Consider the following 26,662-nt stretch of genomic DNA (forward strand, 5'->3'; position numbering starts at 1 on the left):
ATTTTTTTTTAAATAATAAATAAATTTCCATATTATAAAAATTAGAAAATAACTCAATATAATTACGTTATTTTTCTAAAGAGGGGGGATGTAGCATGTTCTAGAATAACATATTAATAACATTACCAACATATTGTAGCAATTAGTTACGATACTTATGTGCGCAACGTTCAAGTGCATTTGCCTCTTAAGCAACATGACCACCCATAAGTGCATGGTGCTGGACAATTGCAGTGTCGGCAAATATAACACGCGCGGCCGCTCTGTCCCAATATGCAATATGATACATCCTCACTCTCCCGCTGCGGCTGCTTATATACATACATACACTTATGTAAACATTTATACATAAATATGTTTATACATAAGCATACCGCTCCTCTGCCTGCATTTCTAGCAGCGCAGCTACGCGGTCTTAGCTATAGTAAACAATTGTAACAGAATTAAGAATTATTCAATAAACTGAGCTCAACCTAAAAAGAACTATTTGTGTCTCATAATAATATTTCGAACCCAAATATTTACTAATGGACCTTTTTACTACAATGGTATTTAAGGCATTTATAGCCCGGGTGAGATGAGGGTGAAAATCATCCGGATCGACCACTATATCATTTAGTGCTATACTAGATAGTTTTGTATGTAAACCACAAATTGCAATTGAATCAGATAAAAAAAACACAAGGTTTAGTGATTATACATCTGTTTTGCTTATACGGTGCCCACAGCGCTGCCAGAAGCCGACAGAAGAGACACACACAGAAGAGACACACACAGACTCAAAGTTACAAAAACCGTATATTGTAACGTGTCTCGCCTTTGTGTGACAAAATAACGCCACCCGTGGACGAGCGGTTGGCTTAAATGGCATTCGATGGTCAGGCCGCAGTTAAGTCGGCAGAATCACAAAGAAAGGTTTGCTTTGCTTTCGTTTACTCAATTCAATCTTTTTGTCTCGGTGGCGGTAAAACTTTTAACCCTTGCTTCTTTCTTTTTTCTCCCTTAAGTTGGCCCCGCTAACTCAAAAAAAAAAAACACTATCCCTTCCTTCCACACGGAAAAAGTGTACCGCTACCTAATGGGGCAGCTTGCATACTACCCGAGTTGTCACTTTGGCCGTCGACGTTATAATATATATCCCTGACTCTGATATATATATGTATGTATCTCTGTCTTAATGTTAAATTAAACAATGAGTTTGCGAAAAATGTTTCGATCGTGCTTTATAAATGGAATTTTTTTATTGTCTTATAGTATTATGTAGGGTTCAGTCACAAAAAAAAACTGTTCACAGGACACATTAAAAAATATTATAAAAAGGGTTTCAACTGGGACGCCTACCCCTCCGCGCCGTTTGTTATTTGGATTGGTCCATTTCTATTTGCTCATTGTCTTGATCATCAACGACTTCAGAAAAACTAAAGACATGTCATGTTGCTTTCAGAAAAACTACTTGAGCAGCAATTTTACTGAAATCTGAAACAGACTGAATAACGGAATAACGGAGGCAGAACAAAAAAAATAGTAACACGTCCGAACAACTCAGAAGTTTATAAGACACTAACATAATGCGCGTGCTGGTATTTCAGTTAAGCAAGCACAGAATTCAAATACAAAATATCAAAGAAGCTAACATCGGCTATGCCGAAGTATATATACTCTTGCAGTCCTTGGTAATAATAATTTTACATGTTTGTTTTCTGCAACTCAATTCATCAATATACAAACTAAACAATTTACTCTCTATTTTACAATTTGTTCTTCTTCTTCCCTCATTCCCAAAGCAAAGCAACGCACGCATACACATACAGTTTATGTAGCGTTGCGTCTGTGTGTGTATGCATGTACTTTGTTGATGACGAAAGATGTAGTAGACAGCAAGCAGCGCTGCCGGCAGAGCTGGGAGCAGAACCGATTATTATATTGACTGTAACTTGTGTTATATTTATCCGATCACATTCAAATTTTGGGATCTGGGGTTTTATATCCAATATTATCACATTTGTAAATTTCATAGCATACTCCAATTTTTATGAAAATGTTTCTTCTAGTTCTTCTAGAGCTTTATGATATAGTGGTCCGATCCTGATGGTTTTCATACTTGATTTTTCCAGGGTAATAAAAAAACACGAAAAAAATTTCAGCCCGATAGCTCCTAAGACGGGTGAGTAAAACGCATACCCACAGACGGACGGACGGACGGACAGACGGACATGGCTATATCAACTCAGCTTTTCATGCTGATCAAGAATAAATATACTTTATTGGGTCGGAAACGTCTCCTTCTGTGCGTTATAAACATCTGACCAATTTTAGAATACCCTCTGCAAGGGTATAAAAAGATATATTAATGTAAGTGTGACAAACTTCGTGCTTAATACTCCTTGTAAGACGTGCATGGTGAGTAAAAAACATGTTCGGCCATTTCCAAAGATGACAGAACGTCGGTCCAGTGAACTTTTAGAATTGGTTCATACTGATGTCTGCGTACCTTTTGGAGCAAAATCACTTGGTGGTTTACGTTATTTCCTAACATTTATTGATGACAAATCTAGACGAATTTTCGTGTACTTCCTCAAGGGCAAAGATGAGGTCTTTGGCAAGTTTTTGGAGTTAAAGAGTCTAGTGGAGAGGCAGACAGGGACAATGGACGAGAATATGTGAACAAAGCATTCGATGACTACCTGATGAAAAATGGGACATTACGCCAGTTGACCATAGCGTACACTCCTCAACAGAACGGCGTTGCGCACCAAGCTAACCGTACTCTGGCTGGAAATGTTTGTTGGCACAGTCTGGATTATGTAAGGCATTGTAGGCAGAGGCTATATTTACAGCTGTATATCTGAGGAACCGTTTCGCCTACAAGCACGCTGACAAACCAAACGCCAATGAAAGCGTGGACTGGTAAGAAGCCGTGTATCAATCATGTTAAAGTTTTTGGTTCCGTTGCAGTTGCGATATCAAGGGTCATCAGGGAAGTAAATTTCGACCAAAATGAAAGGAATACAGCATGGTGGGGTGTTTAAGAGAAGCAAGATGCAATTTGTGCCAGACTTGTATTGTCGTAGCTTATTCTCCTGCGAATCGAACTGCATCATTAGTTTTTTAAGTTATCACGATGATTTCATACAACATTTTTTGCGGAAAGGATGTTTTTTTCAGTTGCTTCTAACTTCTAAAATATTCATTTTTTAACAAACTTTCTTTCCTTCAAAGTTTCATAGAATTTAAAGAGCTACAAATGTTGGGAAGACATCTAGCCTCTAAATCCGTCCGTTCCCGAGCTTTGGGACAAAATGTAAAAAAAATGTAATCTTGACCTAATTTTTTTTATGTTTTCTTTCTCGCATTTTGCTCATATTGAAAATTTTCCATTCGAATCTGGATCATAATAGGAGAATTTACTATGCTCAATAGCAGCAGAAGAAACACCAGACCTATCTAATTTACGATTTATAATATAACCATTTAATCAAATTGAATTTTTATACCCTTGCAATAAGGGTATATTAAATTGGGCGAAAGTCTACAACGCATAGAAGGAAGCATCTCCGACCATATAAAATATATATATTCTTGAACAGCATGACGAGAGCCATGTCCGTCCGTCCGTCTTTCCGTCCGTCTGGATCAACGCAAACTCCTTCTAGACCGTTAGAGCTACAGAGTTGCATGTAGGCTTGTATATACTGCAGGGATTGTATATCTCGGATTCAGCCGAAGTCGCCAAAGTCACGAACAGTGGCTTTTTTCAATAATTTCATTATTTTCTGAGCTATTGTCATAATTTAATATTGGTGAGTTTATTACATACCCATAAACTGTGCCAAATTTGATTAAGATCGTTTGACTATATCATATAGCTTTCATAGGAACGATCGGTAAAAAACAGTGGCTTTGATCAATAACTTCGTTATTTACTAAGATTGTAGGCCATTTTTTCGCAAACATTTGATAAAACGTGTTTCCACTTTGACGGCTATAGGTAAGGAAAGAGTTACCAAAACAGTTGCAAGGGTATACCCTCTAGTTTTTTTCTTAACTTAACTTTTCCAATACATTTTGATTTGAAAAAAAGTATAAAAAGTTTTACCAACTTCACCTTTAAGTCATTGAATTAAATGCACCCCTCCCCCTCCCACCGTGCTAAACGCAGGCTACGCACTTGACTAATATTGTTGTGAGATAAATAATATGCAGTTATTATACCGACTGTATAACCATTTTTCAAAAACTAATCAAATACAGTTAGTTAAATTTGGTTAACATATCTAAGAAAAATTCAATTTGATTAAATGGTTATATTATAAATCGTAAATTAGATAGGTCTGGTGTACCTTCTGCTGCTATTGAGCATAGTAAATTCTCCTATTATGATCCAGATTCGAATGGAAAATTTTCAATATGAGCAAAATGCGAGAAAGAAAACATAAAAAAAATTAGGTCAAGATTACATTTTTTTTACATTTTGTCCCAAAGCTCGGGAACGGACGGATTTAGAGGCTAGATGTCTTCCCGACATTTGTAGCTCTTTAAATTCTAAGAAACTTTGAAAGAAAGTTTGTAAAAAAATGAATATTTTAGAAGTTAGAAGCAACTAAAAAAACATCCTTTTCGAAAAAAGGGCAACTTTGACGAAAAACTTCCGCAAAAAATTTTGTATGAAACCATCGTGATAACTTTACAAACTAATGATGCAGTTAGATTCGCAGGACCCGAAATAGGGTGAAACCATCAAATTTTGCCATGTCTTTTTTTTCGACTATCACAGTGTAATTAAGATGACCAAAGAGTTTGTGCCACAATGATACATCTTCTCCAACAGCAGCAATCAGATTTTCCGATTCAGCTTCAAAGTCAAAAAAGTTGCCAATTTTTGCCGCTTCCAAAATACATTCACCATTTCGTATGACCTTTGCCATATGTTTTTCGAAGTGTACAACACTGTTATATTCAATAACACGCCCCACTGACATAAAGTGTTCTACCAGCCCTGGTACATAAACTACATTGTTCATTGTTAATTTACATATTCCAGTCCAGTTATCGCAACACATATGACTCGTTGCACCAGAATCCAAGCACCACTTCTCTCTTTTCATATTCTCTGATTCCAAAGCATTTTCATGCTATATTGCTTCTTCTCCATTTTCTCAGTGTACTTGTATAACACTTCATTACTTTACTACTCAAAACCGTGCCGTGGGCCCATAACCTGTTGAGAGGGGAGGGGAACGCACAACCCGAATAACGCAGGCAGAACAAAAAGAATAGTAACACGTCCGTACAACTCAGAAGTTTATTAGACACTAACATAATGCGCGTGCCAGTATTTCCGTTGGGCAAGCGCAGAATTGAAATTCAAAAGAGATATGTATATATGTAAATGTATGTGTACAAATACATACGCAGATAGAATACATGTGTGCATTGCTCAAGAAAGTTCTTGTACAGTAACTATTTTAACAAATCCGCTCACCGATGTGCTAGCTAAATGAGGTCGAAGTTCTGTGGCACATGTTTTTCCTTTAAAAATGGATCGAAACCCGGTTTTTTTTAATCACAAATGGAATTTTTCATTGTTTTAGACGACTATGTAACATTTTTTTATGTTTTTATTTGATTTTTTAACATAATTAAAAAAAAAAAAAATTTTTTTAATTTTTTTTTTAGGTTAACTTTGAAAATTTGCTATTGATGGCTGATTTTCTTCAAAATAATTTTCAATATTTACATCAGTATCTAATAAACTCAACATTTCGGGACTATAGTTGCTATTTTCCAAATCCTTTCGTGATCGCACGTGTCTCAGTGATGCAATAAGTGGGTCCGAAGAGGCTGCTAGCATGTTAAAAACGTCTTCATTTTGTCTAACACGAGAAGTTTTTAATGTATTAGTGTATCTGAACCTTTTGTAGTCCTTGTTTTTACATTCCTGTGCTTCTTCGGATAGCTCTCCAAGTGGTAAACACTGATATTCTATTAAATCCTTTCCGTGAGCCAAAATCCTATGTACCGTTGGGGTAAGTTTTTTTTGCGGATACAATTCACTCAAAAGATGAGCAGTCTTTGAAGTATATTCGGCAAATTTCACCGTTTCCTTGCAATTTATAATATTCAAGATAACAGCCAACCTTTTAATGATCTCTTGACTAACACCTGTTATAAAAGATGTCACTTCATCATTTTCAAAAAATCTTCTTGAAGTATTTCCATCATTCGTATTTCCGTGTCCATACTTTGGGCAGTCAACTTTCAGTCCCAGCTTGCGAGAGAATTCAGCTTGTATAATCTCCTTCCTGCTCTGAATATCCTCACGAGATGTTTTATCCGTTTTTGTTTCTCCTGGCCGAGGAAGTGTGTAAGCTAGCTTCAGAATAAAATCCATACACTTTATTCTGCAATGCAACGGAGAAATTCCATATTTGTAGCAGTTCTCCTCACTTGTTGAATCGTCTAAGTTCTGAAATTCTTTTTGAGTTTTTTGGCAAATTGGACACCTTAACGTTGAGGAAGTGTTTGTAATTTCTTTTAACACTTTTCCATCAATCATTGTCAGGAAAAACTCAAAGTTAACCGTAAGTGTTTTTCCACTCTTGGTTTGGAAAACAGCAGGTTTCAGTTGGCTTATTTGATTTTTTATGTCGCCAACAGATTTCTGCCGCTTGCGATCCATTTTCGCCTTAAGTTATTTTGTGTATATTTGATTTTCAACTTAAGCTCCGTACTAGCGTTTTCGAATGAAACGCTCATCTCCTTTAGCAATCCCATTTCAAAATCGTTTAAGTTTTCACACTCTTTGAAAACTTTCAAAATCCTTTCATTCTTTAACAACATTTTTGCACAATTAAATAAAACTGTCTTGAATTATATTGACAAATACTATTCAGTCCTGATTTAAGGTGTTTCCACTTATGAAGTTAAAAATAAACTGTCGCAAACGAGAGGAATAAGTAGCTCTTTATGTTATATTTTTTTAATTAACTAGGTAGAACGAAAAATCGGTTTTACCCTTTTTGTATTAATTAGGTAAGAGCTAGAGAGCTGTTTGCCTGTAGGCTTTTATATACTGCACAGGTTGTATATATCGGATTCAGACGGATCGGACCACAATATCTTTTCTTTTCTAAATAACTTCGTTGATTTCTCAGCTTTTGCCATAAAAATTAATGCTTGTATGTTTGGTATATATAGTGGCAACCACGTTTATGACGTTTTGAAGTGAAAACTTCTTTAGAATCGTTGGGAGTGATTTGAGACTCGATGAAACGAAAAAGTGACACTAAAAAGAGACACATATAGATCTTATAGTATTTAGCCTGCGAGAGAATGAGATGCAAATATATAGAAAGCATTATGAATAAAAAGCAATATGAAAAACTTCGACCAAGCTGGGAGTCGAACCCCGGCCGCCCGATCGCCAAGCGAGCACACTAACAACAGAGCCACGTCGACACTTTGTAAATTGCCGTCGAGTTCTGTAGTTAGTGTGCTCGCTTGCGATCGGGCGGCCGGGGTTCGACTCCCAGCTTGGTCGAAGTTTTTCATAATGCTTTTTATATATTTATATATTTTTTTGTGATACATTTTTATTTACTTTTTATACCCTTGCAGAGGGTATTGTAAAATTGGTCAGATGTTCGTAATGCACAGAAGGAGGCGTTTACGACCCCATAAAGTATATAAATTCTTGATCAGCATGAGAAGCTGAGTTGATATAGCCATGTCCGCAAAATTTTTGAAGTGAAAACGAAAAAGCGACTCGACGGCAATTTACAAAGTATCGACGTAGCTCTGTTGTTAGTGTGCTCGCTTGGCGATCGGGCGGCCGGGGTTCGACTCCCAGCTTGGTCGAAGTTTTTCATAATGCTTTTTATATATTTATATATTTTTTTGTGATACATTTTTATTTACTTTTTATACCCTTGCAGAGGGTATTGTAAAATTGGTCAGATGTTCGTAACGCACAGAAGGAGGCGTTTACGACCCCATAAAGTATATAAATTCTTGATCAGCATGAGAAGCTGAGTTGATATAGCCATGTCCGCAAAATGTTTTCTTCTAGACCAAGGGTGGCCACGGAAATTTAACTTGGGAGCCGGCTCTTTACCGGCAGAGGCTGGGCAGAGAAAAGGGTCACTTTTGCGAGTCGACGCACACAAAAATTTGTGTGCCTCGAGTTTTAAAACGACCTTTTTTGGGTCGAGCGAGCGATCGTCGTCGAACATGTGGGCAGAGGGACGGACAAGTCCCGAATTTTACGGGGTGGGGGAAAAAGGTCGCGATCTCGAGCTCGCAACTTGTGGGCAGAGAGACGGACAAGTCCCGAATTTTACGGGGAGGGGGAAAAAGGTCGCGATCTCGAGCTCGCAACTTGTGGGCAGAGAGACGGACAAGTCCCGAATTTTACGGGGAGGGGGAAAAAGGTCGCGATCTCGAGCTCGCAACTTGTGGGCAGAGGGAGTGAGGGACAAGTAAAAATAAGGGTTGTTTTTGATGAGTACTCGAGATCGCGTTCCTTTTTCCCCCTCCCCGTAAAATTCGGGACTTGTCCGTCTCTCTGCCCACAAGTTGCGAGCTCGAGATCGCGACCTTTTTCGACGACGATCGCTCGCTCGACCCAAAAAAGGTCGTTTTATGACCCGTCATAAAACTCGAGGCACACAAATTTTTGTGTGCGTCGACTCGCAAAAGTGACCTTTTTCTCTGCCCAGCCTCTGCCGGTAAAGAGCCACGGGAGCCAAAAGAGCCACTACGTGGCCATCCTTGTTCTAGACCTATATGATATAGTGGTCCGATCCTAAGGATTTTCATACTTTATCTTACCCGGGTAATAAAAAACCCCAAAAAAAGATTTCATCCCAATAGCTCTTAAGACGGCTGAGTAAAACGCATACGCACAGACGGACGGACAGATGGACATGGCTATATCAACTCAGCTTCTCAGGTCGTAAACGCCTCCTTCTGTGCGTTACGAACTTCTGACCAATTTTACAATACCCTCTGCAAGGGTATAAAAAGTAAATAAAAATGTATCACAAAATATATAATGAATGAATGCACAGCAACTAGAATCACTGTCTGTTCAGCTCTCTAAAGTGGGAGAAACATGTGCATGCGAAACCAGATTGAGCAATGGAAAAACAGTTTTTATTGTGGCAATTTATATTTCACCCAATCAATCAATAAATACCATCACGGACTTCATTCATGAAAATTTAATAAAGTATACACCAGAAGTATCGCGGATACTTAGAAAAGATTACGATAAAGTTCCAATGATTTTAAGTGGCGATTTTAACGTAAATTTTGCATTGGACACAGCGGTTCCTTTAATTGACTTTCTCAATACAACATTCAGTTTAAAAATGTGTAACAATCGCACTGAATCAACAACACGATCAAAAACAACAATTGACGCGGTATTTCAAAAATATGTTGACAACATCGAAACCAAAGCATTTGTATCATATTTTAGCTATCATAAGCCACTCGTATCATTTGTTGAAATTGAAAACATTGAGGATGAATAATAATAAAATGAAGAAAATAAAACATGACCTTTATAGCAATATATATAATAATAATGAACCTATAATTTGTGAGGAACATTATATACACAAGAATAATGTCCCACACAACAAACAAGCTACAACAAACAAGATACAAACAGCCAGATACAAACGCAGCCAAGACACAAACCAAAATATAAGAGTGAGATCGGATGTGAATGATCAAATAAACAAGGCCAGCCGAACATTGCCGATCGAACCCCACGCAACCGCTGACGATTTCGTACAAGCGGGAAGATGCGTGGGAGACATAATGCGATAAGTTCGGTCGTATAAGAGCCAATACAAGAGGCCGGCCGAATATTGCCGATCGAACCCCACGCAACCGCTGGCGATTTTCGTACAAGCGGGAAGATGCGTGGGAGACATAATGCGATAAGTTCGGTCGTATCAGAGCCAATGCGAGAGGCCGGTCGAACATGGCCGATCGGACCCCACGCAACCGCTGGCGATTTCGTACAAGCGGGAAGATGCGTGGGAAACATAATACGATAAGTTCGGTCGTATAAGAGTAATTGGAACCCGGCTTGACTGCATAATTGCACACAAAAGGGGGCATTGGCCTACTTATGCAAATTAAGAGCACAGAGAGGCAAATATGAGTGCATGCATTAGAATACGCTGAATAAATGTACATGCATGTCACACGTACACTATGCGTGAGGGAGAGTATCGATGACCAATAGCGTACTCTCTGCCTACGTCACGCTCATGAGAATGAAAGCAGTTAGATTGCGAGCAGCCAAAATCTGGTGAGCGAGAGAAAATGAAAGTGAGGGCCAAGCAAGCCCATGAGACGGGTGCGGGGTATGCATGCTTGGTATGAAGCAATGATGGTTTATGGATGTGTGGGGGGAATATGCAAGCCGAAAGGGGAGGGATGAGCCATGGGGAAGCCCTCTATCTGATGGATGCGAGATGCGTATGAAAGTGTATTTGCATGGGGAATTAAATAATGCAATATATTAAGTTAATCAGGCTAATTATGTTTAAACGATAATTTTAGTTAATACAATTAGTATATATGTATGTAAAAATCAATATTGAGCAAATATGGGTGAAATTGGGTATGACGAGTGGATCAAAGGGAGCGACGGGCGACGGCAGCGCTGGCAGAGAAAGCAGAGAGAGTCAACGGGATACGAAGGGCGGCCAATAGAAAGGCGACGCCAATGCGTGAAAGTGATGGAAGCACGTAGATACAAGGGAGCTAGACAAGGACAAGGGAGTAAATGGGCGCTCAGCCACAAAGAAAGTGGACATATGCGCAAAGGATTTACGGGACTTTCACCACGCATAGCAACAAGTGGATGCGTGGGTGAAAGCAGAGGGCCGATGGAAATGTACCAGCTGTATAGCGGTACTACACCAAGATATTCCTGAGGCCGTGGGAATTGCCTATATAAAGGCAACGCCCATCAAACAGAGGCATCAAGTCATCAAGTCGTGATCAAGTAACAAGTAATTAAGGCCTTACGAGTAACCTTAAGAACTTATCAAGGAAACAAAAGGAGCAGAGGAAAAACAAGGAACTATACAGGCCTTACGAGTAACCTGTACAGTTTATTTCGACAGCAACAAATCCTTAAATAAGGATAGTAAGCACCGCACCCAAGCTAGAGTGAGTTGGAGAGAGGCCAAGCATTTCCAGGAGTATCCAAAGTCAGTGGTAGGCACGAGGATATATCCTACTGCCGGAAATTCCAGGATCTATATATCCTGACGATCACCAATTACTGAGGAACATCCTGCTTCGTGATAGTCGCTACGGGATGTATCCCAGAACCTAAAAGCGAAAGCCATCTCAACAAACAATAGCGAAAGGGGTGCAGAGGTGTGGAGCACCAACCAAGCGCAGGATACAGGCCGAGACAACGACCCGCAACGGTTGCAGGAGCAAAAGGAAGGCAAGAAGGGACGACGAGGGATTGCGAAGTGATTCGACAACGCTGTCCAAGCCCAGACCTACCGTAGAGAAACTCGTCATAACCAATCAAGCCCATAAAACGATCGCAAATAAACGTATTATAAAAACCAAATCAATAAACAAAGCTGTTCTGATTTCACCGGGGCACAAAATAAATTTTGTTGTGCCGAACCTAGCCCACGAGATATTTTAAATATCCCGAAGGACGAGAAAGGATCGTTACAAATTATCCCGCTCCTAATGCTGCTTTCGTCTCATTCTCTCTCAGTTTGTTTTACGGAAGGTTTCACTTCTATCGTGTCTAACCGTTAGACGCCCTCTTTTTTTTTTTTTTTTACTTTAGCTCTAATTTTCTCGGCTTCTGAGTAACTTAATGGAACAATTTTGTATTTGTAATTCTGTAGTGTGTATGTTAGTTATTGTATTCAGATGATGAACCATAAAAAATTGACTTCTTAGTTAGTTCAGTTTTTTAACAAGTGCATTTGAACAAAAGAAACTCATGTTTAAGGTGGGCATAAATATAAGACGTTTTTGCTAAAATCTTGAATATTACAGATAGAAGTGTGATTTCTTTGAAGAAGTTGTAGATCTAGCAAAACTAAGATAAACCAAAGGGCCGGATACAACTTCGACCGCGTCAAAATTTGTATACTCTTGCATGTTTTTTGTTACTTTCCTTACCTAAGAAAGTGATAAAAGTCTCTGTTTTTCACCGATCGTTCTTATGGGAGCTATATGATACAGTCACCCGACCTTGATCATGTTTAGCACAGTCATTAATAGCTATGTTTTACTGAGAAATATTTTATGACATTTTCGTAGAAAGTAACGAAGCTAATGACATAAGTCACAGTTTTCGAACGATCGTTCCTATGGTAGCTGTATGATATGACTATATATATCTTGATCAAATTTGGCATAGTCATTTATATGTGTAATAAATATTAATTTTCACGACAAATGCTTAGAAATTAACGAAGTCATTGAGAAAAGTCACTGTTTGTGACTTTGCTGTTTATATGGAAGCTATATGATATAGTAGTCCGATCCGGCTGAATCCGAGATATAAACTTGTGCACTCTACATGAGCCTTAGGTCTAGGAGGAGCTCGCATTGATCCAGACGGACGGAGGGACTTGGCTATATAATGTCCTCTCGACGTGCTAATCAAGAATATATATACTTTTTATGGTCGAAGATGCTTTTTTCTATTCAAAATTAATACACCCCTTTTGCAAGGGTATGTATAAAAATAATATACCACAAATTTTTAGTTTAGCTCCAAATCTCGATTTCGATTTGTATTGAATTTGTTGGTCCTTTTGCGCAACTTCCTTGAACTGCGAAAGAAAGTAAATTAAATTTTTCGTCGAATGACATATTTTTTATTAAAATCGGATAAAAATTAAATAGTTTTTATCGCCTATCAATAAGGGTCATTTTATGCCAATCTAAGCAGTTGCCTACGTATGAAAAAAAAGGAGGAGTATAGAAGCGCAGCTTTGCATATTATTTGTGTTCTATTTCGATCAGCATCAAATTTTGGGATGTGAGATTTTATATCTAATACTATTATATTAGTAAATTTCATGAGGATACTCCAATTTGGAAATATTTCTTTTAGAGCTATATGATATAGTGGTCCGATCCCGATGATTTTCATACTTTACATACTTTCATACGCACGGACGGACGGACGGACGGACGGACGGACGGACAGACGGTCAGACGGATATGGCTATATCAACTCAGCTTCTCATGCTGATCAAGAATATATATACTTTATTGGGTCGGAAACGTCTGCTTCGGTGCGTTACAAATGTCTGACCAATTTTATACTACCCTCTGCGAGGGTATAAAAATAGGGAATAGAAAACAAGCCACGAATGAATTGACAAATCGAGTAAGTTCCTTCAATCACTATAAGGATTTTTAAAAGGTGACCTTTTGGTGTTTGAACGCGTTGTTATCGAAAGTTCTTGTGTCGGAATGACAGCCATTAAAATTCAAATTAATTAAGAATTCTTTTAAATTTTATTTATTTTGATATTAATTAGTTTAAACTCAGGGATTTAATATTTACTATTTTGGAAAATTGAAATTGAAATAAATAAATTTTTAATTCACCCCCCAGAATGCAGACATCCCATTCTTATTCTTATTCAACTTCTGATCCAGATTTTTCCCAGACTTCATCGCGATTGCTCAAAAATCGTCTCTCCTGACACTTTCAAAAATTTACACCTATCTATCATTTGCCGACGATCCTAAACGAAACGGTGTTGGCGTTGACATCGGAAATTCAGATCCTTGATCAACGTCGCGACGCGTCGCTAGTTTACAACAGGAAGCACAATTTACTGTCCTTCAATTGAAAAAACTCATCATCCGTCATTTTGATGATTTCTTTTATTTATTTTTTGTTTTTCATTTTTGGTTTCTTTTTTTTTAAGTTTTTTGTTTCTAAACTTGTAACTTTATTTTTAAATTTTTGTTTTTGAAGGTTTATTATTTTTTCAAATTTTTTGTTATTAAAGGTTTTTTTTTTGTCTACTTATTTATTGTTGAAGTTTTATTATAGCCTTTCACAAATGGTATATTAATTGTGGTCAGAAGTGTGCAACGCATAGAAGGAAGCATCTCCGACCATATAAAGCACGACGAGACGAGTTCAAATAGCCATGTCCGTCCGTCCGTCTTTCCGTCCGTCTGGATCAACGCAAACTACTTCTAGACCGTTAGAGCTACAGAGTTGCATGTAGGCTTGTATATACTGCAGGGATTGTATATCTCGGATTCAGCCGAAGTCGCCAAAGTCACGAACAGTGGCTTTTCTCAATAACTTCATTATTTTCTGAGCTATTGTCATAATTTAATATTGTTGAGTTTATTACATACCCATAAACTGTGCCAAATTTGATTAAGATCGTTTGACTATATCATATAGCTTTCATAGAAACGATCGGTGGAAAACTGCGACTTTGATCAATATCTTCGTTTTTTCCTATGCTAAGATTGTAGGCCGTTCTTTCGCAAATATTAGCCTTTTTAATCAAAACTGAGTTTTGACTTACTAATTACTAATTTACTTACTAATTTATTTGTAGGATTTAAATCATAGGCAGCACCACCAAGTTCTATCATCAGCAGACTTTGCTAAAGAACCCACAGTTGTAATGGCAATACCATATCTTCAACGCTAAAGTAGTTGGGAATTCAAACGACATGAAGCGAAAAAAGAACGGCAAAGCTTGCAACTGCAGATTGCACCTTTTTTATGTGCATACCTTTAGGCGCCATCAGAATTAGTGTAAAGGGCTTCGCCTTAACCAACTAATCGTCGCGCCCAAATTTGTTTGTTTGTATATTGTACTAAATGCAAAAAAGATGGTTTACAGCAAGTGTAAAAACAACATGTGTAATACGGCGGGCCTTCCGTTTTTGGTATTTGTCTAGATTTCGACCTGTATTGAAGTTAATCAAAACTGACAACCTGTCAGCTTTTGTGTCAGCTTTTGTCAGCTTTTGTGCTGCCTATGATTTAAAATCTATTAGACCCGGCGCTCTATTTTTTTTTTTGGTTTTGTTTTCATATGGATTTTTATTTTGAAATTAACTCTTTTTTGTTCTTAATATTTTAATATCTATTTTTAATCAGTATTTTAAGTCTTATTTTTAAGTAATATTTTTAATTTTATTTTGAAATGGACTCATTTTTGTTGTTAATATTTTAAGATCTATTTTTAATCTGTATTTTGAGTCTTATTTTTAAGTAATACAAGAAACCCTGCCACGCTTCGCTGTGCCCGCTTTTGAAAAATTAATATTGGGACTATAATTTGAGATTTAAACTATCCTGTCTCCAAAGTTAGATCGAACTGCACATGGTGTGCGAATTTTATTATAATCGGTTAAGTGGTTTAGGAGTCCATTGAGGACAAACATTGTTTTGCCATATAAATAATTTTCTAATTATTTCTAGTGTAGATAACAAATAGCTAGGCAAAATCCCTTAAAACAATATCAATATCTTAATGCTATAGCGTGAACAATATTTTTTGTTAGTCCATCTTTAGCTTACACTGGATGGTTTACCCACTCGAGAGCATGCCACGTATAATTATCCCCATGAAAAACATGGTGTTATCAAATCAACAACGGGTGCATTGAATCTACGAATGCTCTCCAGCTGGTATTTTATCAGGATTAATGACGATAGTGTAATTATCACTTTGTAATTGGTGCATATGTGATTTGAATATTTTCAACAACTCGTTGTGCTTTTTTCTATGCGCCTGGCATTTAGTAAATCAAGGTTATTATAATCACAACGTTCACGCGATTGGCAAGTGCTTTTCCGGAATCCTTGCCGCCCATAAAGAAGATTTGTAAGAATTTATGTGGTTCGTTTGGCATTGGCAGCAGTTAGCCCATTTTATGATAAAATTGGCCTCTGATTTTGAAGTTAGTATTTCGAACTATTTCTGTTGCTCCTAACGATGTCATTTGAAAGCATGAATTGAATCTTCGAATTGACTTAACACGTTAGAATCTGAATCCATGCCGATACGTAAGCCGTTCAATGGTTCAGGTGGTGTTTCAATTTCAGGTAGTTGCACTTTTCCTGACACGCAAAAACATCACAGCTGGCTCATTTTTGAATTTCAGAGCATGACAATGCGGACATTCCGTGTTCATAGCACCAAATGAAGTCACTTGGAAGCAGACATTGTATTTTTAAGTGTTCGCTAGAAAATGTCATATTTCTAGTGTTTTGCCATAAAGCAGGAAACACAATGGCTCTGTTGGTGGGACCAATAATAACAATTTTACTTTACCACTAAGGCAGCACAAACCAGTCGTTTTACCAGCAAACTTCAATGAGCCACAATGCCACAAACTAATCCACGGAAGCTGTAGTCGATGGTGCAATCGTATAGAAAGGCTGCTCGATTCAACTCAATTCTTGAACCATTTCTTTTTGCACTTTGAAGATTATTCCTAATTTCTCGTTTCTAACCTAACCGTTTCATAGGATGTCCTCTGTGCTCTTGTGTTTGAGAAGCACAATTTAATGCCCTTACTCGTTGAATACTAAAGCGCCGCTCTTGTCGTATAATTTCTCCTTGTTCATCGGATAATCTAGGACGTGGCATAATGATTGGATTGCTAATGTGTTTCGTTTGATAATATGTGTTATGTATCATTTAAAATCTAAAATAAGCATTTCCCAACATTGTTAGACCTAGTATTCCTTAGATATGGTAACATTGTCATTACACATCAATAAACGGTCAGTCTAGCATAAGCTCTCAAGAACCCGCGTACCTCTCTACTGTGGACACAACAATATGGGTTACTAAACACTACACAAAACACGATATTCGAATTTCTATTATGTTACAACACAAAACACAATATACCAATTTTTCCTATAGTTTTCACATTGTATATTACAGAGCACTACAATGACATTAAAACAACAGTTGACTTTATTTAAATTGACTGTTAGAAAACGTTTGTATAGGAAAAGAAATTGGCTGTTTTAAAGGGTTTTCCGGCAATTATTTATTGTTTTTAAGACGTATTCTCCTATTCGGGGTGGAGACAAATACAACAAATCAAAAACCATGAAAATTGGTTCAGCAGATTTCGAGTTATAAGTGTTGTAACTAACACGACTTTCTTTTATATATGTATATAAATTTTTTCGCAGTACTGGGTTGGGGGGAAAAATTTGAAATTAACACGGTTTAAATTACACGCCAAAAGAAAAAACTGTTCAAAATTCGCGCCAAAAAAGAAGACAATCTGGCAACGCCAAAATCTGGAATAACTGCGTTTACCAACACTGGTAAATATTTACCAATTAAATATTTACCGCTGGCACATTGGTGAGCGGATTGAAATTCGCTCAAAGTGTCAGTCCGTGGAACCTCGATTTCAGCTTTCATTGAAATTGCCACTGACAGGATTCCTGATGTATCTAATAAGCAAATGATGAAGGTTTTTAAGTGAAAATTTAATGATTTCATGAATTTCTGCGCAGTACTGTCAAGTTGCTCATATGACACCAGAACAAAGTCTCTTTTAACCGTGCCTGAGGACAGGGGTGGAGAGGAATAAGGGCCCCTGATTTAATAATGCGATAAAAAAGATTTTATTCAGAGCGTAGAACCTGAAGAGGTTCGTTCAAAGCATGGTGTTTAAAAGTTAGGCAAATATAATTTCTGTTAGTTCCTCGGTGTTAATTTATTTATACTTACCAACGTACAACCCCGTTTCGGTATTTAGTTGACGGCTGTTTCCAGGTGTTCGTAAAGTAAAACTTTTTCGGCCATCCATTTCTAAAAAACCCTTTTTTGAGTTTCTGCAATGGAATCAAAAGAAAGCAATGTGTAAGACTGTCATCCAATAATTTTTTCCGTTCAACGTACCTAATCGCTCTGACGCGATGCCATAAACCATCGCTAATTTTTGTAGTATTGAATCGGATATCAACTTCACCAGAGCCCAAATCATACCGGAAATGCAGATATCTTAAAAATATAAATTTTAGAATTTTATCACATTTAATCAATTGGCAAAACAAACAAATAGAATAATTTGTGTTTAGCATTCGGCACAAAAAAAGCTTGAGCTATAAAGAGTTAACAATTAATAATAAAAAAGTAAGTAGAAGTAAAAAATGCAACTAAACAAAGGGAAAGGAGTCTTATTTGCTCAAGGTTCCAACTATGCTTCGATTCACAGCCAATGTGTTCAGGAAAGGGTTAAGAGAGTGCGATGTAAAAAAAAATGTAGGTTGTTGTAAAGTAAAAAACGAAGTGAAGTGGCAGAAAGATAAGGAGAAATAAGTGAGTAGTGAAACATCTGCTGAGATGAATAGGAAAACAACTTTTGGTCCGACGTGAGGGAACCCAAAAATATAGAGTATTTAACAAATTAGTAGAAATTACTCCACCATTGATTAGTTAATGGAGAAAGACGATACCAACTGCAAATCTACTGTTGTTAAGTTAAGTGAAAATTAATAAAAAGAAGTCTTTTAGAGTAAGAAGGTAGGCGAAAATTTGAATCCGAGTAATGCGAACGTAAGGATTTGCTTTTATTTCGATTCAATACTACGCTGGTGAACATCTTATTGAGGTTTCCCTACTGAGGGGCATAGTGACGCGAACTAACGAAAGTATATTAAACCTTTGTTACGTTTGGGTCGTCAAATTCTTTGTCCCAACAATTGAAGATATGTGAATACTAAACAAAAGTTTTGGGTCAAAATATACGCCGACGGGATCGACTTGATAGAGTACTGAACCTGGAAAAGAGATAATAGACTGAATGTCATAAGAGAGTACTTTGAGGTTTAAGGTGTAGATTATTTACATGGCTCCAAAAACAATGCATAAAGGTCTGTCGTTAATAAACAATGTAGACAACAGTGGAACCAGATGACTGCCTTGAAAGACACCAGAGGTTACTCGAGCACGTTAGTTAAAAAAATGCGATTTATTGCCCTTTTTAGGAAGCGAAATAATATAAGCTTCATCTAAACATTAGGGAAACTACAAGTCTCGCTATATATATGGAATAACGGAAATAGACAATTTAATAGGGAAACAGTTGTAGAATAAGTAGATTGAAAGAACTTAGCAAACAGATCGGAAATTTCAGAATCATTATTAGCTGTCTGGTCATTAAGTCGTTTAGATTGAACAAAATTGTAAAATATTTCGTGATATTGAGAGAATTCAATCCTACATGGCACAATATAGTTATTATAACATTCAGCATTTAAAAGGCATTAATTGCCACACAGTAATTTATATAGTCAAGTGTAGTGTATTCAAGTATATAGTGAACCCGTTTTTTTTAAGCCTTTAAAATATTCCGATAGCAGTAGGATCTGTGACGAAAACAAGGCCAGGATTCTTTTAGAAAAATTAAGTAAGGAGTTGAACTAATAAAGAGGGCGTTAAAGTAGACTATCAAGAAAAACATGTAGAGACGAAGGTATTAAGTAAAAGAGATTATGATCAACCAAACAAGAAAGATAGCCCATTTTATGATAAAATTGGCCTCTGATTTTGAATGTAGAATTGAATTGTTGACCATTTGTATTAGTATTGCGAACTATTTCTGTTGCTTCTAACGATGTCATTTGAAAGCATGAATTGAATCTTCAAATTGACTTCAGGAACACGTTAGAATCTGGATCCATGCCGATACGTAAGCCGTTCAATGGTTCAGGTGGTGTTTCAATTTCAGGTAGTTTCACTTTTCCTGACGCGCAAAACATCACAGCTGGCTCATTTTTGAATTTCAGAGCATGACAATGCGGACATTTTGTGTCCATAGCACCAAATGAAGTCACTTGGAAGCGGACATTGTATTTTTAAGTGTTCGCTAGAAAATGTCATATTTCTAGTGTTTTGCCATAAAGCAGGAAACACAATGGCTCTGTTGGTGGGACCAATAATAACAATTTTACTTTACCACTAAGGCAGCACAAACCAGTCGTTTTACCACCAAACTTCAATGAGCCACAATGCCACAAACTAATCCACGGAAGCTGTAGTCGATGGTGCAATCGTATAGAAAGGCTGCTCGATTCAACTCAATTCTTGAACCATTTCTTTTCGCACTTTGAAGATTATTCCTATGTTCATCTTCACGACATGCTCGACGATTTCTCGTTTCTAACCTAACCGATGTCCTCTGTGCTCTTGTGTTTGAGAAGCACGAATTAATGCCCTTACTCGTTGAATACTAAAGCGCCGCTCTTCCTTGTTCATCGGATAATCTAGGACGTGGCATAATGATTAGATTGCTAATGGGTTTCGTTTGATAATATGGGTTACTAAACACTGCACAAAACACGATATTCGAATTTCTATTATGTTACTACACAAAACACAATATACCAATTTTTCCTTTAGTTTTCACATTGTATATTACAGAGCACTACAATGACATTAAAACAACAGTTGACTTTATTCAAATTGACTGTTGGAAAACGTTTGTATAGGAAAAGAAATTGGCTGTTTTAAAGGGTTTTCCGACAATTATTTATTGTTTTTAAGATGTATTCGAATATTCGGGGGCAAACAAATCCGCACAAATCAGCAGATCTCGAGTTAAAGGAGTTTGAACTAACCTTTCTTTCTTTTATATATATAAGATACTCTTGCAAAAAGGGTAAATTAATTTTGGTCAGAAGTGTGCAACGTATAGAATGAAGCATCTCCCACCATGTAAAGTATATAAATTCTTGATCAGCACGACGAGACGATCAACGCAAACTCCTCCTAGACCTAGCTGCAGAGCTAAAATGTAGGCTTGTATATACTGCAGGGGTTGTATAGCTCAGATTCAGCCGGATCGGACCACTATATCATATAGCTCCCATACAAACGGCAAAGTCCCGAACAGTGACTTTTCTCAATAACTTCATTATTTTCTGAGCTATTGTCGTAAAATTTAATATTGGTGAGTTAATTACACATGTAAACGACTATGCCAAAGTTGATAAAGATCGGGTGACTATATCATATAGCTCCCATAGGAACGATCTTTCGAAAGCAGTGACTTCATTTTTCCATTTTGATGGCTATATGTAAGGAAAGTGTTAGCAAAAAAGTTGTAAGGGTATACAAACTTTGACGTGGTCGAAGTTAGCCCCCTTTAAAAGTTTAGCACTCCGAACAACTCGTTTTACTGTTGCCACACTAGCATTTAAACCGCATTCATCACTGATTTTACTGGAGAGTGGTGGGAATTTGAAGCAGTTGGAAGGATAAGTCGCCTCTCTGATTCCGTTGTAGTATATTTTTTTTCTCCTTGTATTTTTTCCCGTAATCGTCTTCATGATGATGAACATTGCTTACTACTTTTTGGCTTCGACCAATATTCTTTGCTATTTCATTATATTTTAAGCTAGATTCAATATAGCCTTTAATTTGACCTTTTTCAAAATCGGTTACAGATTTTCCGCGACCCATATTTAAAAAAATTGTGGCAATAACTTAAATTTAAGTAGACCAACGAAATTATAAGTTTTCAATCATGCAGCCAATCAAAAAGTGAAGTCAAAGTTGACAAACCTAATCATACGAGCCAAAAATAGACCACCCATTTAGCGAATTTCACGATATTAGGTAAATTCTGATTTACCGTTGCATAGAATCCATTACCTTTTTATACCCTTGCAGAGCTGACCATAAAATTGGTCAGATGTTTGAAACGCACAGAAGGAGACGTTTCCGACCCCATAAAGTATATATATTCTTGATCAGCATGAGAAGCTGAGTTGATATAGCCATGGCCGTCTGTCCGTCCGTCTGTGCGTATGCGTTTTACTCAGCCGTCTTAGGAGCTATCGGGCTGAAATTTGTTTTCGGGGTTTTTTATTACCCGGGAAAAATAAAGTATGAAAACCATCAGGATCGGACCACTATATCATATAGCTCTAGAAGAAACATTTTTATAAAAATTGGAGTATGCTATGAAATTTACATATGTGATATAAAACCCCAGATCCCAAAATTTGAATGTGATCGGATAAATATAACACAAGTTACAGTCAATATAATAATCGGCTCTGCTCCCAGCGCTGCATGCTGTCTACTACGTCTTTTGTCATCAACAGAGTACATGCATACACACACAGACGCCACGCTACATATACTGTATGTGTATGCGTGAATGAGGGAATGAGAGAAGAAGAAGAACAAATTGTAAAATAGAGAGTAAAATTGTTTTGTTTGTATATTCATGAATTGAGTTGCAGAAAACAAACATGTAAAATTATTATTACCTAGGACTGCAAGGGTATATAAACTTCGGCATAGCCGATGTTAGCTTCTTTGATATTTTTTTGCCATATTATGAGAAAACAAATAAATGTTCAAAACAAAAAAGAAAGAAGGAAAATTTGATAGGATCAAAGTTACAAGTTGAGCTCTTTGTATTAAATGATTTTTGTTATGAATATACTATACCCCCCTTGTTTATAGTGCACATGTTGTATATCTCGGATTCAGCCGGATTTGACCACTAAATCATATAGCTCCCATACGGCAAAGTCACAAACAGTAACTTTTCTTAAAAACTTTTTTATTTTCTGAGCAATTGTCGTGAAATTTAATATTCATTACACATATAAACGACTATGCCAAATTTGATCAAGATCGGGTGACTATATCATATAGCTCCCATAGAAACGATCGGTCGAAAACAGTGACTTTCTTCAATAACTTCGTTATTTCCTATGCTAAAATTGTTGGCCGTTCTTTCGCAAACATTAGCCGTTTTAGATAAAACGTTTTTCAACTTTGAAAAGGAAAGAGTTACCAAAAAAGTTGCAAGTGTATACAAACTTTGACGCGGTCGAAGTTAGCCCCGGCCCTCTGGTTCTTGATTATTTTGTATTTAGTTGATTTTTTTTTTAATTCCTCTTTTTTTTATTTCATCAAGTAGAAATAAGAAGTACCTGCTGCATTTGTGTAGCAGCATATATTTGGTACACTCAATAAGAAGCACATTTGTATTCTTGTGTCTCCTTTTACTGGGAATCTTTCTTCAGTTTGTTCTGAGTGTAGAGTTCTTATTTGCACTAGAGTTAGCGAGCTTTGAGGTGAGTGGCTGTGTTCACTTCTAAACACCTCAATTATGTTTTCTCTTAAGCCCGAGTTCCGTCTGGTAACTCTTTGAAAGTAGTTATCTACCGTTACCGTTTCTCATTTTCGTGCTTATATGTATATTTTTTCTTTGTTTCTAACACACACACATACGTATACAAAATTTTCTCATATTTGATGCATATTTGATTGTTTATACTTGCAACAAAGTGTTACAAGTTGAGCTCTTTGTGTTGAATCATTTTTGGTATGGATATACTACACCGGGTAGAGTGTTGAGAGGATTCAAAAACGATTTTGGTTTCCAAAGATGAGGAAATATATACGTGAAGGTTTATATCTCTACATGCATCTAATGCTGCTACTATAAGTCTAAAGGAGGAAAGCCTGAAGGTCGCATGCATTACAACGATGTTGAACCGGTCCCTTTTCGTCGGCTTCACGCGGATCATTTGGGTCCTTTTATTCGAAGCAAACGAGGAAATACTCATATACTGGCTATACCTGATCCATTCAGTAAATTTCTAATTGTAAAAGCCGATAAGAGTACAAATACATTACCTGTTCTACCAACGCTAAACGAAATTTTTAGTTACTTTGGCTTGCCAAATTTTATTATGACAGCAAAACCATTATTACTGTAAGCAAAACCATATCTAACACGTTAACACGCCATATTCCTACGAAACAGTCACCGAAAATCGAAGTAAAGCCGCAGCCAATATCGCATCAGACAGAGCTAAATGGAAGAAACGTTTTGATGCCAAACACGCTAACTCCTTTGTTTATTCTACAGGTAATATTGTAGTAGTCGAGATCGAACCAGCCGCGACAGGCGAATCACGTAAACTGGAACCACGATACCGAGGTTCTTAAGAAGTCGTCAAAATCCTTGGAAACGATCGCTATGTAATCAAAGATATCCCCGGCATACAGATTACAGGACGTAAATACTGTTCTGAATACTCTTCGGATAAGATGAAATCCTGGTGTTCAAATATTCCTGAATTGGATGTATCTGACGACGAAGATAGTCGAATCGAGGGCGATCCGAATGCAGGATTGGCCGAGCTGTCACCAGACAGTTTAAAAATATACTGATTCAGCCCTGGGCGAGGGACGTTATGCTCTATTCCTGGTGTTATCGATAAGTAAAGAAGAAGTAGTTGGTAACAAAACTTTGACGAGAAAGGGTGCGAACGAATAAGCTCCTACGATCGGTGGTAACGAACGGCCATCACGAACGAATCCAACGGCATCGCTTTGCAAACGTCCTTTTATTGTTAAGTCTCAATTAATTAATCAATTTATATTAATTATCTACATATCAAGGAATATATCCCAAGTTTAGTTAACAGATCGAAATGGGAAAAGAATTGCGACAACCTGAAAGAGGATGAACTCGTCTTAGTACACTGCATGACACCAAGAGGTCAGTGCCAAAAATAGTAAAATAATAAAGCTCACTAAAGATACAAAATAAATAATAAAACCACGGCCAATTTCACAAGACGGTCATTGCATGACCGTGACAGGATCCTAAAAGATATAAAGACTGTTTAAAATTGTTTGAAAATTTTTTTTTTCTCGCAAATTATGTCCTCCAAATTATGGCATACTTACATGTTTCTGTAAGCACAAACAAAAAATAACAACAAACGCATTGTCATTCGAATGCATTCGAGACCTGCCAACTCATTCGACTCATTCATTTCGTTTCAACATGTTGTGACTGAGTGTAGCCTGAGATAGCTCACTCACTCAAACTCATTCTGTTTCTCATTCGTACTCATTCAATTCATTTCGAGTGGTGTATATTCGAATGCGTTGTTTTGCTAGTCATGCAGATGTCTAATACACATAAACATATTCACATAAATATATATTTAAGCATGTTTATATATGTATGTACATTTATATATACACATACGAGCCGAAACCACTATTAATTCGAGCAGCATGTTTTTTTTCAGTGCGCAATGTTTAACACATTATATTATCAATACTACTAAATATAGCGCATACCAATGTATTTTGTCTTAAAGAGAATTTTATTCTCTTAACGATTGAAAAAAAAGATTTGTTCTATATCCAACAACAACAACAATATGAGTAGTTTATTCAAACGGTAGACTTAAGAGATAAGAAAAAAATTACCACTATTAATTCGAACGCTGCGTAAACCCACCTTTATCTCAAAAGAAGAGCAAAACAAAAGCAACCAATGTAACGGAATCGCTATCTACAGTTATAATCTGCAAATAATATCACAATACAGCATGCAAAAAATTTAAAAATTGCTGCGAATAAGTGCAAGTTTAGCAACGATGGTACGTGGTAAGCCTATTTGCAACGAAATCCGAGTATTGATTAGAGACTATTTTAAATCTGGGAAGACACTTAAGGAGATCAGCAAGCAATTAAATTTGTCTAAATCATCTGTGCAGGGAGTGATAAAAATTTAAAAAAAAACTGGGAATATTGAAAATAACATTCAAAATAGAAGCCGAACATCAGCAATAACACCCCGCGACAAAAGACAACTGGCCAAAATTGTTAAGGCTGATCGCTTTACATTGGTTGCTTTTGTTTTGCTCTTCTTTTAAGATAAAGGTGGGCTTACGCAGCGTTCGAATTAATAGTGGTAATTTTTTTCTTATCTCTTAAGTCTACCGTTTGAATAAACTACTCATATTGTTGTTGTTGTTGGATATAGAACAAATCTTTTTTTTCAATCGTTAAGAGAATAAAATTCTCTTTAAGACAAAATACATTGGTGTGCGCTATATTTAGTAGTATTGATAATATAATGTGTTGAACGCACTGAAAAAAAACATGCTGTTCGAATTAATAGTGGTTTGGGCTCGTACATATATTCACATAAGCAATATAGCATAAGTATGTATGTACTGACCCTCTCTTTTGTAGCTATCGCGGAAGTGGAAGCATAAGAATATATAAGTAAACACCATACAGCAGCAGCAGCGGCAGCGAGCAGGAGGAGCAGCAGCAGCGGAAGTGTGGCCAGAACTGACCGAGAGGCCGAGTGGAGTGGCTGGTTGGTGAACACCCGAGGTACGTGAGATAAGAAAATAAACTATTATAACGTAAGATCCAACCAACGTCTGCAAAGTGACCTCGTCAAATAAGAGGAAGTTAACTGTCCCCGAGCAGGGATCATCTTTCGTTAATACAATTTTTATACCCTTCCAAAAAGGGTATATTAATTTTGAAAATTAATAGAAGGAAGCATTTCCGACCATATAAAGTATATATACTCTTGATCAGCATGACGAGACGACTTCAGCCATGTCCGTCTGTCCGTCCGCCCGTCAACGCAAACTCCTCCTAGACCGTTAGAACTACAGAGTTGAAATTTTGCAGGCAGGCTCGTGTATACCGCAGGGGAGCCGGATCGGACCACTATATCATATAGGTCCCATACAAATGCCAAAGTCACGAACAGTGACTTTTCTCAATAACTTCGTTATTTTTTTAGCTATTGTCGTGATTTTAAT

General features: G+C 37.1%; 1 protein-coding gene across 1 annotated transcript in view; it reads right to left on the reverse strand.

The window, feature by feature from the left end:
* LOC6652588 (pikachurin) overlaps positions 1-26,662 on the reverse strand; it is a 568,882-nt gene that overhangs the window by 92,029 nt on the left and 450,191 nt on the right. Inside the window, exons 13-14 of the mRNA XM_015176487.3 lie at positions 17,943-18,044; positions 17,772-17,875 (exon numbers count right to left, since the gene is read on the reverse strand). Coding sequence (XP_015031973.3) covers positions 17,772-17,875; positions 17,943-18,044 — 206 coding nt within the window. The remainder of the gene's footprint in view (positions 1-17,771; positions 17,876-17,942; positions 18,045-26,662) is intronic.

Source organism: Drosophila willistoni, unplaced genomic scaffold (genome assembly GCF_018902025.1).
Source record: "Drosophila willistoni isolate 14030-0811.24 unplaced genomic scaffold, UCI_dwil_1.1 Seg171, whole genome shotgun sequence".
NCBI classification, from domain to species: domain Eukaryota; kingdom Metazoa; phylum Arthropoda; class Insecta; order Diptera; family Drosophilidae; genus Drosophila; species Drosophila willistoni.